General features: G+C 45.6%; 1 protein-coding gene across 1 annotated transcript in view; it reads right to left on the reverse strand.

Annotated features, from left to right (window-relative positions):
- Positions 1-10,923, reverse strand: part of Crk (CRK proto-oncogene, adaptor protein) — a 28,172-nt gene extending 17,249 nt beyond the window's left edge. Inside the window, exon 1 of the mRNA XM_021177079.3 lies at positions 10,540-10,923. Within this exon, the coding sequence (XP_021032738.1) occupies positions 10,540-10,780 (241 nt within the window). The 5' untranslated portion in view covers positions 10,781-10,923. The remainder of the gene's footprint in view (positions 1-10,539) is intronic.
- Positions 10,924-16,824: the final 5,901 nt, after the last annotated feature.

Raw genomic sequence — 16,824 nt, forward strand, 5'->3', positions numbered from 1 at the left:
GGCCTTGCTGATGTCTTCTTATCCACAGACCAAAGTGTACCTGCCAAAATGGCTACCTGCTGCCCCGCTGAAACTGTGGCTGACAAAAAGATATTCATAAAGCATCACTCTCTTTGCTGGGGAGCGTACATCCCTGTTTTGTTCTGTTCAGACAGTCTCACTCTGTAATTTAAGCTGGCCTGAAATTCACATGTAATCTTCTGCCTGTTTCCTGAGGACTGGATTAGAAACATGAGCTGTCTTTAGATTTACTTTTAAAATATTGTTTTGAGACAGGGTCTGTGTAGCCCTGGCTGGCCTGAAACTTACTATGTGACTAGGCTAACTTCAATGTCACAGAGATCCAATTGTTTCTGCCACCCAGGTACTGGGACTGAAGGCATGTGCAAAGCCTAGCCTATTTATTATTATTTACGTCTGTGGAAATCTCTCTTTATTGTGCTGTGCCCTGTGCCCCAGGCTATCTGGCTCCTGAACTCCCAGGAGCTCCTCCTATCCCTACCTTCAGGTCACTTAGGACCACTAGGATTACAGGTGTGAGTTTGGGTTTCAGCCATCTAACTCAGGTTTGCCTGGCAAGCACCTTTACCCACTGAGCCATCTCACTGGCCTTACAGGTTATTCTTAAATGTTTTCTAAAATTAAATGTGTGTGGGTGTGTGTTTTGTTTATGTTAGTGGATTCTCTTCTTCCACCATGTGGGTCCCAGGGATTGAACTCAGGCCACCAGGCTTGCTGGAAAAGCTTTTATTTACCTGCCGAGTTATCTCATCAGCCCCACATATTACTTTTTTTAAAAAAGATTTATTTATTTATAAGTACACTGTAACTGTCTTCAGACACTCCAGAAGAGGGCGTCAGATTTCGTTACGGATGGTTGTGAGCCACCATGTGGTTGCTGGGATTTGAACTGGGACCTTCGGAAGAGCAGTCGGTGCTCTTAACCACTGAGCCATCTCACCAGCCCATTACTTCTTTTTAAGAATATTTATTTACTTATTTATTATTTATTTGTGTGATTATTTAGAGAGGGGGGGAGGGAGGGGGAAGGAAAGGGAGAGAGGGAGAAAGGGAGAGGGGAAGAGGGAGAGGGAGGAAGCATATGCTATACCACCTATGTATAGATGCTCCCAGAGGTCAAAAGCTCACCTACAGCTGGAATTACAAGTGGTTGTAATTACAGCCCCCTGTTGTGGCTGCTGGGAACAGAACTCAGGTCCTCTAGAAGAGCAGGAAACAATCCTAACTGCAGAGCCATGTCTCTGACCCCTACGTTGATTATTGTTAATCAACATAAATGTTCAACTCTAAAATTAGAGAAGTGGTAAAATGAAATTCTACACTCAGGTTTTAGCAACTCACAAAGAAGGTGTGAACACTGTGGTGCGCAAGAAACAAAGCAGCGTGTCTTAGGCATCTTTCCACATGGATTTTATTGCAATGGAAGATGTGTTCCTATAAAAACCAGCAGCAGCAACAAAACAAAACCAGTTACAGCAAACTGCCGAGATATAGCAAATCATAAGGACAGTTCTGATGAGGCGCTAGCGTTTCCAAAGCGCCTGTGTTCTAAGAAGGAAGGGAGACACACACACACACACACACACATTTCCCCCCCACGCCCCTTCACCCACTGCTGGGATGTGCTTACATGAGGCTGGGAGGAGGGCAGGGCCTGGAAGACCCAAACATACCACTATGGCAAACACCTCTGAAAGGTGAGTGCAACAAAATTTTTTTAATTAATTAATTAATTAATTTATTTATTGTTGTTTTGTGACCAGGTTTCTCTGTATAGCCCTGGATGTCCTGGAACTCACTCTGTAGACCAGGCTGGCCTTGAACTCAGAAATCCACCTACTTCCCTAGTGCTGGGATCAAAGGTGTGTGCCACCACTGCCCATCATTAACAAAAATTTTAAGACAGTTTCAGAAGCTCCTCTAGTGCCGGGCGGCGGTGGCGCATGCCTTTGACCCCAGCACTTGGGAGGCAGAAGCCGGCGGATTCGAGGCCAGCCTGGTCTACAGAGTGAGTTCCAGGACAGCCAGGGCTACACAGAGAAACCCTGTCTCAAAAAACAACAACAAACTCTTCTAGCACACAAGGAAGACACAGGCTAGAGAGACAGCTCGGCTGGGCTCGGCTGTTAGGCATGCGTGCTGCTCTTGCAGGGTTGGGTTCCCAGCAACTCTAACTCTGACTTCAGAAGACCCAGCAGCCTCCTCTGGCCTTCAAGAGTACCAGGTACAAAAGTAGTGCATATACATATATGCAAAGCACATAAATCTTTTGTTTGTTTTGGGTTTTTCAAGACAGGGTTTTTCTCTGTGTAGCTCTGGCAGTCCTGGACTCACTCTCACAGATTTCCCCCCCTGCCTCTGTTTCCCTAATGCTGGAAATTAAAGGCATGGGTTACCACGCCTGGCACAAAGCATTAAAAAAAAAAAAAAAAAAAAGGCCAAAGATAAGTTGTTTCTTGTTCCAGTGCTGCTAATGCTGCATGGTATAAACCAGGCTCCCCTGAGTTCGAGGCCAGCCTGGACTACAAAGTGAGTTCCAGGACAGCCAGGGCTATACAGAGAAACCCTGTCTCAAAAAACCAAAAAAAAAAAAAAAAAAACCCACAAAAACCAGGCTCCCTAGCCTTTTCTTTTTCCTTGGCAATCCCAACTAGCAAAACATAAGCAAAGCAGCAAACAAAACCTTTGATACACTTTCCCTGTAAATCATTCTTAGTTGGTGCTAAGGTTACAATAAAGGAGGGATTCCTGGCTTGATGGCTGTGGGCAGTCAGATATATGGGGCAGGAAAACCTCACTGATTCAAACTCCAGAAGGGAAGAAAAGGGAAAAGAATGCACAGAAGTCACAGATAAGCCCAGACCTCACCACAGCTATGCATTTGGATTCCTTCCCCGCTCCCAACCACAAATAGCCAAAGGCAGGAAGCAGAAGGAAGAGAAAGGAAGGAGATACTTGGTCAGTTTAGAGGACAGAAGTACAGAATTCACAGCTGTCTAGGATTGGTTATTTCCTCTACATCAAACCTGAGCAAGATTCTGAACCTAGGTCCTCACACATGCCAGGCAAGTTTCATTTTGAGACAGGTTCTTGTTAAATTGCCCAGACCAGCCTTGAACTTATTCTGTAGCCTAGACAAGTGATTCTCAACAGGTGATCCTCCTGCCTCAGCCTATCAAGGAGCTTGAATTATATATAGGTTTACATCACTAGGCACGGCTTGAGTGTACAGTTATGAATTAACCTATCAAAAAATAAATATTAGGGGCTGCAGAGATGGCTCAGTGGTTAAGAGCACTGACTGGTCTTCCAGAGGTCCTGAGTTCAAGTCCCAGAAACCACATGGTGGCTCACAACCATCTGCAAAGGGACCTGATGCCTCTTTCTGATGTGTTTGAAGTCATCGACAGAGTACTCACATAAATAAATCTTTTAAAATAAATAAATAAATAAATATTAGCCAGGTATGGTGGTAAATGCCTATAATAACAGAATTTAGGAGGCAGAAAACTGAAGGAATGTCCTTGGCTACCCTGGTCTACAAATTGAGTTCCAGGCCAGCCAAAGCTACATAGTGTAACAAGAAACTAAATAATTAAGTAAAAACATAAATAAATATGCAGACAACTGGGATAATTTTAAGTAGGTACTTCACCACTATTTGCAAAACCAATTACTTTTAAGCTGTTCAGGCCTCAGGCAACATCAGTTTTCATAGTATCATTCCCCAAAGAATTCAGAACACCTGAGGGCTCTGTGCTAAAATAGGCCTGGTTACTTCTGGCAAGATTAACAACAGCTGCTACACTATCAACCTTTCCAACTCTCACAGCACTTCTCTGCCCCTCTTTACTAATCCTTTCTTCCTCTTCCATTACCTATGGCATTTACACAAGCTGCAGAAATAGATAAATACCCACTACTTGTCCAATACAACGGAGTAAAGGCTGCTGCCCTTGCATCCAAGAGGGATTCTGCAGACTAAGGAAGCCTGGCTGGTAATGTATGCCTATAAACCCCAGTATCTGGGAGGCAGAAGCAGAAATATCAGGAGTTCAAGATCATCCTTGGCTACACAGGGGAGTTCCAGGGCAGCCTGGGCTATATGAGACCATTTCAAAAAATGTAACAAATGAATAAAGACTATGCAAACAAAAGAAAATCTTTTTTTTAAAAAAAGTGGATATTGGCATGGTACTTTGTAGACCAAAGTTTGACAGAATCAGATTCTCATTTACTGGCTGTATAAGCTGGTATGTAATTTCTCTGTGCCTCAGTTTCTCTGTAAAACAAGTCATTCGCCCATCTAACAGTTTCTGAAGTGGCTGATGAAGAGAACTGTCTAATCTAAAAAGAACAGCCTAGTCTAAAGTGCTGCCCATCTCCAAAAACCCAAAACAAAATCCCTGCAAAAAAAGCAAATCAACAACAACAAAAAAATGTGGCAAGGTCAGTAAGCTGGTTCAGCAGGTCTAGGGGCTTGCCGTACAAGCCTGGTGATCTAAGTTCGATCCCTGAAACCTACATGACTATGACTATGGAAGGACAGAAGCCAGCTCCCACTAATCTCCACACCTCAGCACATGTACCCCCAAGAATAACAGTAAAACATCACAGTAATTATATTAAGAGGTCCTGGCAGTTAAGATCAAAGGCTGACAGCCTGGGTTTGATCCCCAGAACTCACTTGGAAGAACAGACTCCCACAAATTTTTCTCTGATCCCCATGTGTCCTAAAGCACTTAATGCATCACACACACACACAAACATACAAAAAGTGGCTGGTATATCATAGATACTCAACAAGTCTAAAATTTTGCTGCATCCTTCCCTGAAACCCTCTCAATTCCTTAAGAAATGTGCAATTCAGGCTGGGTGATGGCTCAGTGTACGGAGTTTAGATTTCTGGCACTCACAAGGAAGAGCCAAGTCTGGTGACATGCTCCTGTAAACTCAACACTGGGAGGCTGGCACTGAAGGATCCCAGGGGACTAATGGCCAGCCAGTCCAGTCATCTGAGGAGCTCCAGGTGTAGTAAGTAACACATCACTTCTCAGAAAAATAAATGGCAAGCAATAGAGGAAGATGCCCAACACCCACCTCTAGCCTTCATACCCAGGGGCACACAAACACATGTTACAAACCTAACTCCAAGAAATTCACCCAAAAATCTTTGAACTACACCTATCTGCCAAAGAAGGTACCACAGTATCTCGGCAATCCTAGAAAGCCGTAGTCTGACAAACTCAGAACTCTCTCCAGAAAATTTGCAATTCACAGAAGTTGAGAAAAGCTGTGGCAAGTCCTACAGTTAATAAACCTATTGTACCTTCCCATAGGACTTTTGTCAGTAACTACTAAAGGCCATCTCTGTCTCTGCAGAGCAGCTGAGAGCTGGCTCAGCAGTTAGGAGCACGTGCTGCTTTTGCAGAAGACCTGGGTTCAGTTCTCAGCACCCACAAATAGTAGTACACAACCAATCCAATTCCAGAAAGTCTAATGCCCTCTTCTGGTCTCAGCAGGCACTACACATCCATTATATATGTATACACTTGTAGACACAATAACATATACATAAAATTAAAGAATATCTTTTTAAAAAGAAAATCAAGAAAGAACTTCTCTGGAACCATTACATTCGAGGGACATCCTGACCATCTCCAAAATAAGGTAAGATGATCATTGTCAGGACCTTGTGCATGTTAAGCAAACACTGTAAGCTACATCCTCAGCCCAAGGCAAGGTCTGAGGCTCCCTCACCCACCTACTAGGCTACAGGTGGAAAACTTCCATTGCCCAGTCACAGTAATCAAAAACGCTGCAGACCCAAGGATCTCAACCTCAAGCCCTTCCCTCCCCCCTTTCTACCCAGCATTACTCCCTAAGAGGTCGCATGCTCACCAACCGCACTGTGCATGCCAGAGAACCTAGCACAGCTGAAGTGTTTTCCATTTGAAATCTCTTTTAACATCATTTTCCTTTTTTTTTTTTTTTCTTTTTTGGTTCTCAAGACAGTGTTTCTCTGTATAGCCCTGGCTGTCCTGGAACTTACTCTGTATAGACCAGGCTGGCCTCAAACTCAGAAATCCACCTGCCTCTGCCTCCTGAGTGCTGGGATTAAAGGCGTGGGCCACCACACCAGGCATTTTCTGACTTTCACATGAAGAAATTGTAGCAAAGAGAAGTTTAAAAAACAAAAATTGCCCAAAGTTCTACAAGTAAGAAGTAGTAGGTGGAGCTGTAGAAATGGTTCAGCAGTCAGGAACAATGGCTGTAACTCCACTACCAAGGATACAAAACACCAATGCACAAAACAAAAATAATTCCCCACACCTTTAATCCTAACACTCTGGAGGCAGACATTTGAGATCAGCCTGAGCTACATGAGTTCTAGGCCAGCCAGAACTATAGTGAGACCCTGTCATTAAATTATATATATGTTTTCTCATTCTCTTTCTCTCCCTCTCTCTCCATTCAAGTTTGGGTTTTGGCCTCCAATTCACTGCCCAGCCAGGGATGATCTTGCTGTGTCTCTACCTCCTAAGTGGTGATAAGAAAGGCCTGTGTCACTAAAACTGATCTGTGTGATCTGGGGATTGAAACCAGGGCCCTCATTCTTGCTAGAATGAAAATTCTATCAATTGATAGAAGCTGGGCACACCCCCACCTTAGAGGACTCTATCAGTCAAAGTCTAGTCCTCTAGTATTTCAAGTGGAAGAAACTGGTAGATCAATTGTTCCAAGTCTTCCCAAGAGGCTCACTTTGAAGCCCAACCTTACAGAACATGACCAGTAAACTCTAACAAACTTTACCATACAGCTCTGGGGCAACATAAAGATGCTCCCAGACTATAGCAGCATACGAGATCATCTGTGGGAGCAAAACATCTATGGTAAGTTCAAACAGGGTTTGAGCTGGGCCTAACCGCTCAGGCCTGTAATATCAACAGCGAGGCAAAGACAGGAGGATCTTCACAAATTAGAAATTAGCCTGGGAGTTGGAGAGAAGGTCCTGAGTTCAAATCCCAGCAATCACATGGTGGCTCACAACCATCCATAACAAATCTGACTCCCTCTTCTGAGTGTCTGAAGACAGCTTCAGTGTACTTACATATAATAATAAATAAATCTTTTTAAAACAGAAAAGAAAGTCCCAGCACTCGGGAGGCAGAGGCAGAGGCAGAGGCAGAGGCAGGCGGATTTCTGAGTTCGAGGCCAGCCTGGTCTACAAAGTGAGTTCCAGGACAGCCAGGGCTATACAGAGAAACCCTATCTGGGGGGTTTGGGGGTTTGGGGGGGAGGAAGAAAGAAAAAAGAAAAGAAACAAAGAAATTAGCCTGGTCTACATAGTTAGTCCCATGTCAGGGCTACAAAAAGATCCTATCTCAAATAAAAAAGGTTACTGGGATAAGGTGACAATCCATGGCCTATCTTACTTATCCACATGCCTCTTACAGTGTGTGCACACAGTATAATGAGTTCTAGGCCAGCCAGAACTATAGATGTGCAGGAATGATGTGGGCATGGGGAGGTCAGGACAACCTTCAGGGTTCCTTCTCTTAACTCAGATTCCCAAGTTTGCAAGGTGTGTGCTTTGACCTACTGAGCCATGCTGCTGGTTCCTATAGTACTCAGGAGGCAGAAGCAAAAGAACTTTTCTGAGTTCAAAGACAGCCTGGTTTATGTAGAGAATTGCAGGCCAGCTCGGGCTGCAGAATGAGACCCTGTCTCAAAACAAAAGAATGGGGTTTCCTATGTGCACTGCATCGATCCCAAAGCGAATAAACAAAGACTATCAAAACTATACAACACATGGTCAGTTCTCAGGTCACCCTGTCTAGTTCAAATTCTGGCTTATACTGAATGTTACAAGTTACTAGATTTCTAGTTCCTCTCCCCCTGCACCAAGAAAATACTTTAATAAATGGAGATTGCAATATTTCACTCATTGGATTGTTTCACTGACAGTGAATTATATAAGGCACACACTGTATTTAGCAAAGCATCTAGCATACAATAATCCGCCAATAAGTGTTAACTATTAAAATTATACACATGCACGCCTCTCTAAAACTCAAGTTAATTCCTGTGTGGCTTCAAAAGAAAACCAGCTTAATGGGGAGAAGAACAGCGATTAAGTAACCATCATAAAGACAGCAAGCAGCTCAGCAGTGGTGGTGCACGCCTTTAATCCCAGCACTCAGGACGCAGAGGCAGATGGATTTCTGAGTTTGAGGCCAGCCTGGTCTACAAAGTGAGTTCCAGGACAGCCAGGGCTATACAGAGAAACCCTGTCTCGAAAAAACAAAAACAAACAAACAAACAAACAAAAAAAACCAGCAAGTGAACTGACTGACCTATAGAGAAATTGGGGAATGTGACAGAACAAATTGCCACAAAGCCAATGAACTTTCCACACCTAACCCACAAACTGGCAATCTTCTCCTCTTTGAGGCCAACCACCTATTTTGAAAAGGTGGAGCTACTGAGATATAAAACCACAATGCCCAGGTATAGAGAAATATTAAACTAATAAGCCTGCCTAATGCTTTTCCCACATTTTCTAATAAAACACAGAGAAAGCTGAGGACTGAATCCCTCACCCCCAAATATTGGGAATAAAACCTAGCCTGCCCAAATGCCAGGCAAATAAGCTACCACTCAACTAGACTCCCAGTCACACCCTTAACATAACTCTTACTTTGAGGCAGAGTCTTGCTAAGGACAGCCTGGAACTTTTAAAAATCTTCTCGCCTCAGCCTCCTAGGTGCCAAGATTAGAAGCAGGAACTAAGAAATCTGCATGAGGATTGGATGTCAATGGCAACATTTCATCTTACTATTGCACTTAACACAAAACAATACATTATTTTACACATAGCACAAAAATAGAATGTACTTTGCTTAGGGCAATTGTGTTGCATTAATATTCCTATCTGATTTTATATTATCAAACCAACAAGGGGCTGGAGATGGCTCAGTGGTTAAGAGCACTGACTGCTCTTCCAGAGGTCCTGAGTTCAAATCCCAGCAACCACATGGTGGCTTCCAACCATCTGTAATGAGATCTGATACCCTCTTCTGGTGTGTCTGAAGACAGCTACAGTGTACTTACATATAATAAATAAATCTTTAAAAAAAAAAACAAATCAACAACACATAGAAAGGTCTAAATCTGTTAACTAAAAAGACTTCAATATCCAAATTTTCCCCTTAACTTATGTGCTAACACAAAGAACAGTCTATCCCACTTTGTGGCCAAAGGGAGTAAATCTAAATTAGAGCTATCCCAAAAATGCAAGTCTGCTACAAGGCTAACCAGTGAGTCTCCATTCATGAGACTCTAGTCTCCATTCCTCAGCTCTAGGAGGAAAAAGCTTACACTTCAAACATCCAGAAAGCAAGAAGCTTGGTGCTGTTATACACAGAGACAACAGAAATCTCAGAATCACTGTTCATCTCATAAACGTCAAGGGCTAAGTGCATGAATATCCTTAACATTGCCAAGACACTGCAATAAGACAGCTAAGACAATTACAACTCAATGGTCCTTGATGAGGAAACAGTGGGATAATTATTCTTGGTGTTTACCTGCTAACCAGGTCTGTTCTCATATCCTGGAAGATTTTGACCACAACACCAACTTAGAGTAAGAAAAGACCCAGAAGTACGTATCTGACACTTTTTAAGTAAATCCAGGGAGAATGAAGTGCCAGTCACTTCCAAGGTTGTTCTCACTGGCTTATGCCTGGTTTTTTTGTTTTTTGTTTTTTCCTAAAGGAAAAAAAAATCTTCCTCCACTAATCACTTTGAAACTAGAAACTCTAGTTGCAGCGGGCAGTTTTTTTGGACACTTAAAACCTCTTAGACACAAGAAGCCTGCTAGGCTTCAATTACGCCGGGCTGGTCACAGAAGGATTTTTTTTTTTCTATCACCAAGTCACTTAGTTCACCACCTTCCATAAGGGAAGAGCACGGTAAAAATATTTTGGAAAAATGCCCAAGAAAGGAAAAAGCTGACCGGCTTCCTGAGGGTGTCTCCATCCCTCCCAGCCAGCCAGCCAGTCAGTACGTGGTGACTTCCTACTGAAGGCCACCAGGGGAGTATGGCCAAACCCGGCTCTAACACTGCAGGAAACGTTTCGAGCCTAAAAGCCACTTGTAGGATTAGCAGAGCCATTCTGGGCACCTCTGCCAAAGGATGTCCCCGTAACATCCCCATTAACTCATTGTCCCCAAGTTGCCTGGCCCTGCCCTGCCCTTGGGCCTGACCCTGGCGCCCAGCCCCACCCCGGGGCCGCAGCAGTTCCCCTTCCCCGGCTCCCAAGGCACACCCAGAGGCCTCGGTGAGCAGCTCCTCCTCCCCCACAATCCCGCTCGTCGGTGGGAACCAGCTTGGTCAGAAGGCAGCTCCCCCGCCAGGTTCACTCCAGCCCTCTCTGCCCACGTCCCTCCTGCAGCAGACCAGGGTTCTACGGCCCTCACCCCCGCCCGGGCCTCCCACCCGCCTGTCCCTCACCCGGCGGAGGCTGAGCGGGCGACGGAGGCACTGGAGGGCGCGGGCCGCTGCTGTTGATGATGTAGTGGGAGACGCGCGAGTTTTCGGAGACGCTAAGCACATAGTCCCCGGGGCTGGTGCTCGAGTCCCGCACCAGGAACACCCCGTGCCGCTGGCCCTGCAATAGCGCCACCGCCTCCTGCCGGCTCAAGCGGCCCCAGTACCAGCTACTCCGCTCCTCCGAGTCGAAGTTGCCCGCCATGGCCGCCTCCGCGCTTTCACGCTGGGCCGCCGCCGGCACGCGCGCCGCTCCAGCCCTGGCGCCCGCCGCCCAGCGGACCGGCTCCGGTGTCAGCCTCCCAGCAGCGCCCGAAATGGCGGCGGCGGCCGCGGGCCTTCCCCACCGGAAATGACGCGCCCTCTACCCGAGGGAGGCTGCCGGGAAGGGGACCGACGCCCGCCATTGGGAGAAGGGAAACGGAGTCCTTGGGGCCCTCAGTGCGCATGCGGCCTCCTGGGCGTCGCCGCCAGGTCCAGACCCCAACCGCGGAGGATGAGGAGGCGGAGTCTAGGTCTAAGGGGCGGAGCCTCAATCTACAAACTGACTGATCCGTGTTTGACAGATTGGTAGGGGCGGTCTTTTCTCCCAGAACCTACAAGTAGCAACCCCAAGAAAAGGACTGAAGTTAAAAAAGATGATGTGGTCCCAGGATGATAGACACCCTCAAAGCTCCCTGACAAGCTGGTCTTTTCCCGGTGTTTCCTTCGGTTTCCCCCGAGGTCAGCTAAAGTTCTTGTTATCTACGAGCAGCCACAGATACCGCATTTTGCCGCGCAGGTGCAGTGCTGACCCAGACTGGCCTTAAGTCACTGAATTCACACACCTATGGGAGGGACCAGGAAACAATATCTGCATTGGGGGTGGGGGTAACAGAAACACAAGGAAATCAACTAAGTAGTGCTGGAGAGACCCAAGAGCTGGGTAAAGTGACTCATGACAGTTATCCCAACCTTTCGGGAGTGGAGACAGGAGGATCCCTGTGAGTCTGAGGCCCTATATTATAAAACCAAAACAAATAAGAGAAAGGGGTCCACAGATGAGATGGCCTAGGTTGAATGATAGGATGTTGAATGAAGTGGGGAAGGGTACTCAAGGCAAGGAAAACAAAATGCCCAGCCAGGCAAAAAAATGGAGTTCTCTCTATTGGGGCTCCCATATCCACCAGCCAGATTTTTTTTAAACTCTCAGTTGTAGCCAGGTGTATCTCCTACTTTTACTTCCTTCATGATCATCTTCATCTATCTCAAAAAAAAATAATAAAAAATGGGGGGGGGGAAGAATTTCTCTGTATAGCTCTTCCTATCCTGGAATTCACTTTATAGACCAGGCTGACCTCGAACCCAAAGATCCACCTGCCTCTGCCTCCCAGTGCTGGGATTAAAGGCGTGTGCCACCATTGCATAGCTGTTAACTGTGTTTTGTATATAGTAAGACCTGGTCTCACTACAAAACCAAAGTTATCCTTAGCCTAGTCAATAGCTCCAGCCTTCCAGAGCTCCCACCCATAGTCTGGGCCAGCCCTGGGAGAGACAGCAGGGAAAAGGGCTCCTTCCTTGTTACCAGTGACTCATCTTGATCTAGCTTAGTCACCAGGAACTAGCAGCAGAAGCCATCCAGTGTAAATTCTGGCCCTTTGGGGCAAAGGACTATCCTTTCTCCCTTTTCAGGACAGCTGAGCTTCAAGGCAAGACCTTACAGAGACTCTGGGAAACTCTGAACCTAATTCCCAGGATAAGTGAAAAGGAAAGAGAGATTTGGTTTGTTTGTTTAGACAAGGTCCCACTATGAGTTCTGGGTGGCCTAGAACTTGCTGTGTACATCAGCCTGGCCTCAAACTGGCAGACACCAGTCTGCCTTTGCACCCCCGCCCCCAGGAAGGCATATTTATTCATTTACTATTGCATACTCCTATGTAGCTCAGGCTGGCCTCCAATTCACGACAGAGCTGTGGATGACCTTCAACTTCTGGTCCTCCTACTTCTACTTCCAGAGTGCTGGGGTTGCAGGTGTGCACCCCTATGCAAGGATCTTTTTTGTTTTCCATATTCTGTTAATTTTTTTATGTTTATTTACTGACGTATTTGCTTATTTATGTGTGGCCTGGGTGTGAAGGTCAGAGGACAGTGTGGGGGAGTTGGTTCTTTCCTTCTGCCACGTAGGTACTAGGGTTCAGAACTCCGGACCTGAGACTTGGCAGCAAAACCTCTTTACTTGCTGAGCCATCTCACCAGCCCTCCCCTTCCTCATTTATTTTGTATTTTTTAATTTTTAGATGGAGGCTCACCTGTTTAGACCTGGAATTCACTATGTAGACCACACTGGCTAGTCTCAAAGTCATGGAGATCTACCTGCTTCTGCCTCTCAAGTAGAATTAAGGGTCTTGAAGGTGTGAGCCACCACACCTGGCCTTCATGCTTCTTCTGAAAGACCCTTTTCAGAGAGATGGAGAGATGGTTCAGCAGTTAAGAACATTTGCTGCTCTTAGAGAGGAACCAGATTTGAATCCAAGCACCCACATGCCAGCTCATACCCATCTATAACTCCATTTCCAGGTGTTCAGCACGCTCTCCTAGACTCCTACAGGTACAAAGACGTTCATGCAGGCAAAACACTAACATATATATTTCATAAAATTAAAAAAAGAAATTTCGCCGGGCATGGTGGCACACGCCTTTAGTCCCAGCACTCGGGAGGCAGAGGTAGGCGGATTTCTGAGTTCGAGACCAGCCTGGTCTACAAAGTGAGTTCCAGGACAGCCAGGGCTATACAGAGAAACCCTGTCTCGAAAAACCAAAAAAAAAAAAAGAAAAAGAAAAGAAATTTCAGCCGGCTGGTGATGGCGCATGCCTTTAATCCCAGCACTTGGGAGGCAGAGGCAGGCAGATTTCTGAGTTCATGGCCAGACTGGTCTACAAAGTGAGCTCCAGGACAGTCAGGACTGCACAGAGAAACCCTGTCTCAAAAAACCAAAAAAAAAAAAAAAAAATCTAGACAGGGTTTCTCTGTGCAGTCTTGACTGTCCTGGAACTCACTTTGTAGACCAGTCTGGCCATGAACTCAGAAATCTGCCTGCCTCTGCTTCCCCAGTGCTAGATTGAAGCATACTCCACCAGGCTGTGAAATTTAATTTTTTTAAGACTTATTTGTTTTATGTATGTGAGTACACGGTAGCTGTACAGATGGTTGAGAGCCTTCATGTGGTTGCTAGGAATTGAACTCAGGACCTCTGCTCGCTCCAGTTGTCACTGCTTGCTGGCTTTGGCCCAAAGATTTATTTATATCTTAACTATATAAATATATTTATTTATATAATATTTATATATTTATTATTATAAATAAGTACACTGTAGCTGATTTCAGACACACCAGAAGAGGGCGTCAGATCTCATTACAGATGGTTGTGAGCCACCATGTGGCTGCTGGGGATTGAACTCAGGACCTTCGGAAGAGCAGTCAGTGCTCTTACTCACTGAGCCATCTCTCCAGCCCCCCAAATTAAATATTTTTAATTGACAAAAATAATTAAACTTTCTCCTAAACCACGTGTGTCTGCACATCTCTGTATCCTTGACACTCATGAACAGAAGCAGGAGAATCATTGCATGTTTGAGACCAATCTGGTCAACATAGTGAGTTCCAAGCTAGGCAGGCCTAACAAGTAAGATGCTGTCTGTAAAACAAACAACATAAAAAAGGAAATTATAACTGGACTGGAGAGATTGCTCACACTTAAGAGCAGTTGTTCTTGCAGAAAATCTGAGTTTTCCATTCCCAACACCCACATAGCAGCTCATAACCATCCAACCATCAGGAATTGCAGTTCCTAGGGGTCCCATGTCCTCTTCTGACCTCTACAGGCTTCAGGCTTACATGTGGTGCACAGACATATGCGATGGCAAAACACTCAAACTCATATAACTGAGCTGCAAAATAAGCAGGGAGGAAGCCGGCGTGGTGGTTCATGCTTTTAATCCCAGCACTGGGGAGGCAGAGGCAGGAGGATTTCTGAGTTTGAGGCCAGCCTGGTCTACAAAGTGAGTTCCAGGACAGCCAGGGCTATACAGAAAAACCCCTATCTCAAACACACACACACACACACAAAAAAAAAAAAAAAAAAAAAAAAAAAAAAAAAAAAAAAAACAGGGAGGAGACCTGGCTGTTCACAAGGGACCTTCCTTGTCACACACACACACACACACACACACACACAAATCTGCAATTCCAAAACCCCAGGAGTTGCCCAGCAAGGAGAATTTAGTCTTTTTCTCCTTTTGTACCTAAGGAGCCAATGGGTTGCAATCACAATGGTAGGTTTTGCTTCTTGATAAGCCTGAGACTTCCCCACAGAGGAAAAGGCCTTCTTAGAAAGGACTCCTGGCCGGGCGTGGTGGTGCACGCCTTTAATCCCAGCACTTGGGAGGCAGAGGCAGGTGGATTTCTGAGTTCGAGGCCAGCCTAGTCAACAGAGTGAGTTCCAGGATAGCCAGGGCTACGCAGAGAAACCCTGCCTCAAAAAAACAAAAACAAACAAACAAATAAAAAATAAAGTTCTTGGGCTGGAGAGATGGCTCAGTGGTTAAGAGCACTGGCTGCTCTTCTAGAGGTCCTGAGTTCAATTCTCAGGAACCACATGGTGGCTCACAACTGTCTATGAGATCTAATGCCCTCTTCTAGTGTATCAGCAACAGCGTACTCATATACAAAAGATAAATAAATACATCTTTAAAAAAAAGAATAAAGCGCTCTAAAGTAAGCTGTGCATAGTGGCTTTAGTGATTTACTACAAATATAGTTATCAGCCTTTGGGAGCCATGGTTTCTATTGATAGAACTGATAGGTTATTTTGGTTTCTTCATTAGACTGGGCAGCAAATACTCTGACTGCTGAACCATCTCAATGGCCCCCACTATGGTCACTAAGGTGTTGGGGAAGGTATTAAACGTAGATCTACTCCATTCACAAGATGACATCAAGGCCCAACAGTCAGTCGTATACTGGGGTACCACATTCTCTGAGAACGTCTGCCCTATGTGCCTTTAGTGAACAGTCGTAAGCCTTTCCTTCCCTTGCCTCTTGGTCCTTCATGTACATTTTGTGTGCCATGATGACCCTCCCTCTTGTGTGCTTCTTAGTGGCTGGCTGCCCAGCTGTGAGCAGATGCCAGCTTACAATATCCAACCTCTCCTTCTGCAGAGAGGTCACCTCCTTCCCACTTGTGGTCCTTGCTCTTGGGTGTGGATCACACTTTCCTTCTGGCTAATGGGTCCTAGGGCTAGCCAATTACCATGTTCTTATAACTACGATGACCAGGGAGCAGGGCATCCCATTTACTCTAGTGAAATCATCTCCAAGACTTGCAAATAATTAGGGCAGAAACAGGGTTTTTCTGCCCCGGATAGAATAAAAGCCTCGAACTGCTGACAGTTGTGGCTTTCACAAATGTGTGTGTGTGTGTGGGGGGGTGATTCCTTCAGTGGTACCCAGAGATGAAGTCTAGAACTGATCCAAGACATTTTCCTTTTTTTTAAAGATTTGTTTATTTATTCATTTATTTTATGCATATGAGTACATCACCATTGCTCCCTTCAGACACACCAGAAGGCATCAGACCCCATTACAGATGGTTGTAAGCCACCATGTGGTTGCTGGGAATTGAACTCAGGACCTTCAGAAGAGCAGTCAGTTCTCTTAACCACTGAGCCATCTCTCTAGCCCCCAAGACATTTTCCTAACAATGTCTTTTGAGCACCTAGAAGGAGATCTCCCCAGGACAATAAAATGGCCATTGTTGACAAGTGGCCTTTACCGCCCCAGCCACTTTGGACTGGATTCACTATCCCCAGAACTGGAAGCAAGCCCCTGAGATACCTCAAACACCAGCTTCCTTATGAAGTGCTGACCCCTCCCAACCTGAGTCTGTCTTGCATCAGCACAGGCCCCTGGGCTTATGCCCATGCTAGATCTCCTCAGTCCAGCGGTGCTGCCAGACCAGATGTTTGTTTGCCCAAATCCAGAGCCCTGTGCCTGTCTATATAGCCCCGGAACTTGATTTGTAGACCAGGCTGGCCTAGAACTAAGAAATCCAATCCTCCTGTCCCTGCCTCCTGAGCACTAAGGCTCACAATACCACACCTAACTTGGTTTTTCTCTATTGCTCCTAAGTAGGTCTGTCTCCTTTCTTCTGTAGTGCCAAGCCCCAGGCTCCCTTCTAGGGCCCCCTTTCCACACTCACAGGGAGACTGTAC

This window comes from Mus caroli, unplaced genomic scaffold, assembly GCF_978045245.1.
Source record: "Mus caroli unplaced genomic scaffold, Mus_caroli_1 scaffold_13, whole genome shotgun sequence".
NCBI classification, from domain to species: domain Eukaryota; kingdom Metazoa; phylum Chordata; class Mammalia; order Rodentia; family Muridae; genus Mus; species Mus caroli.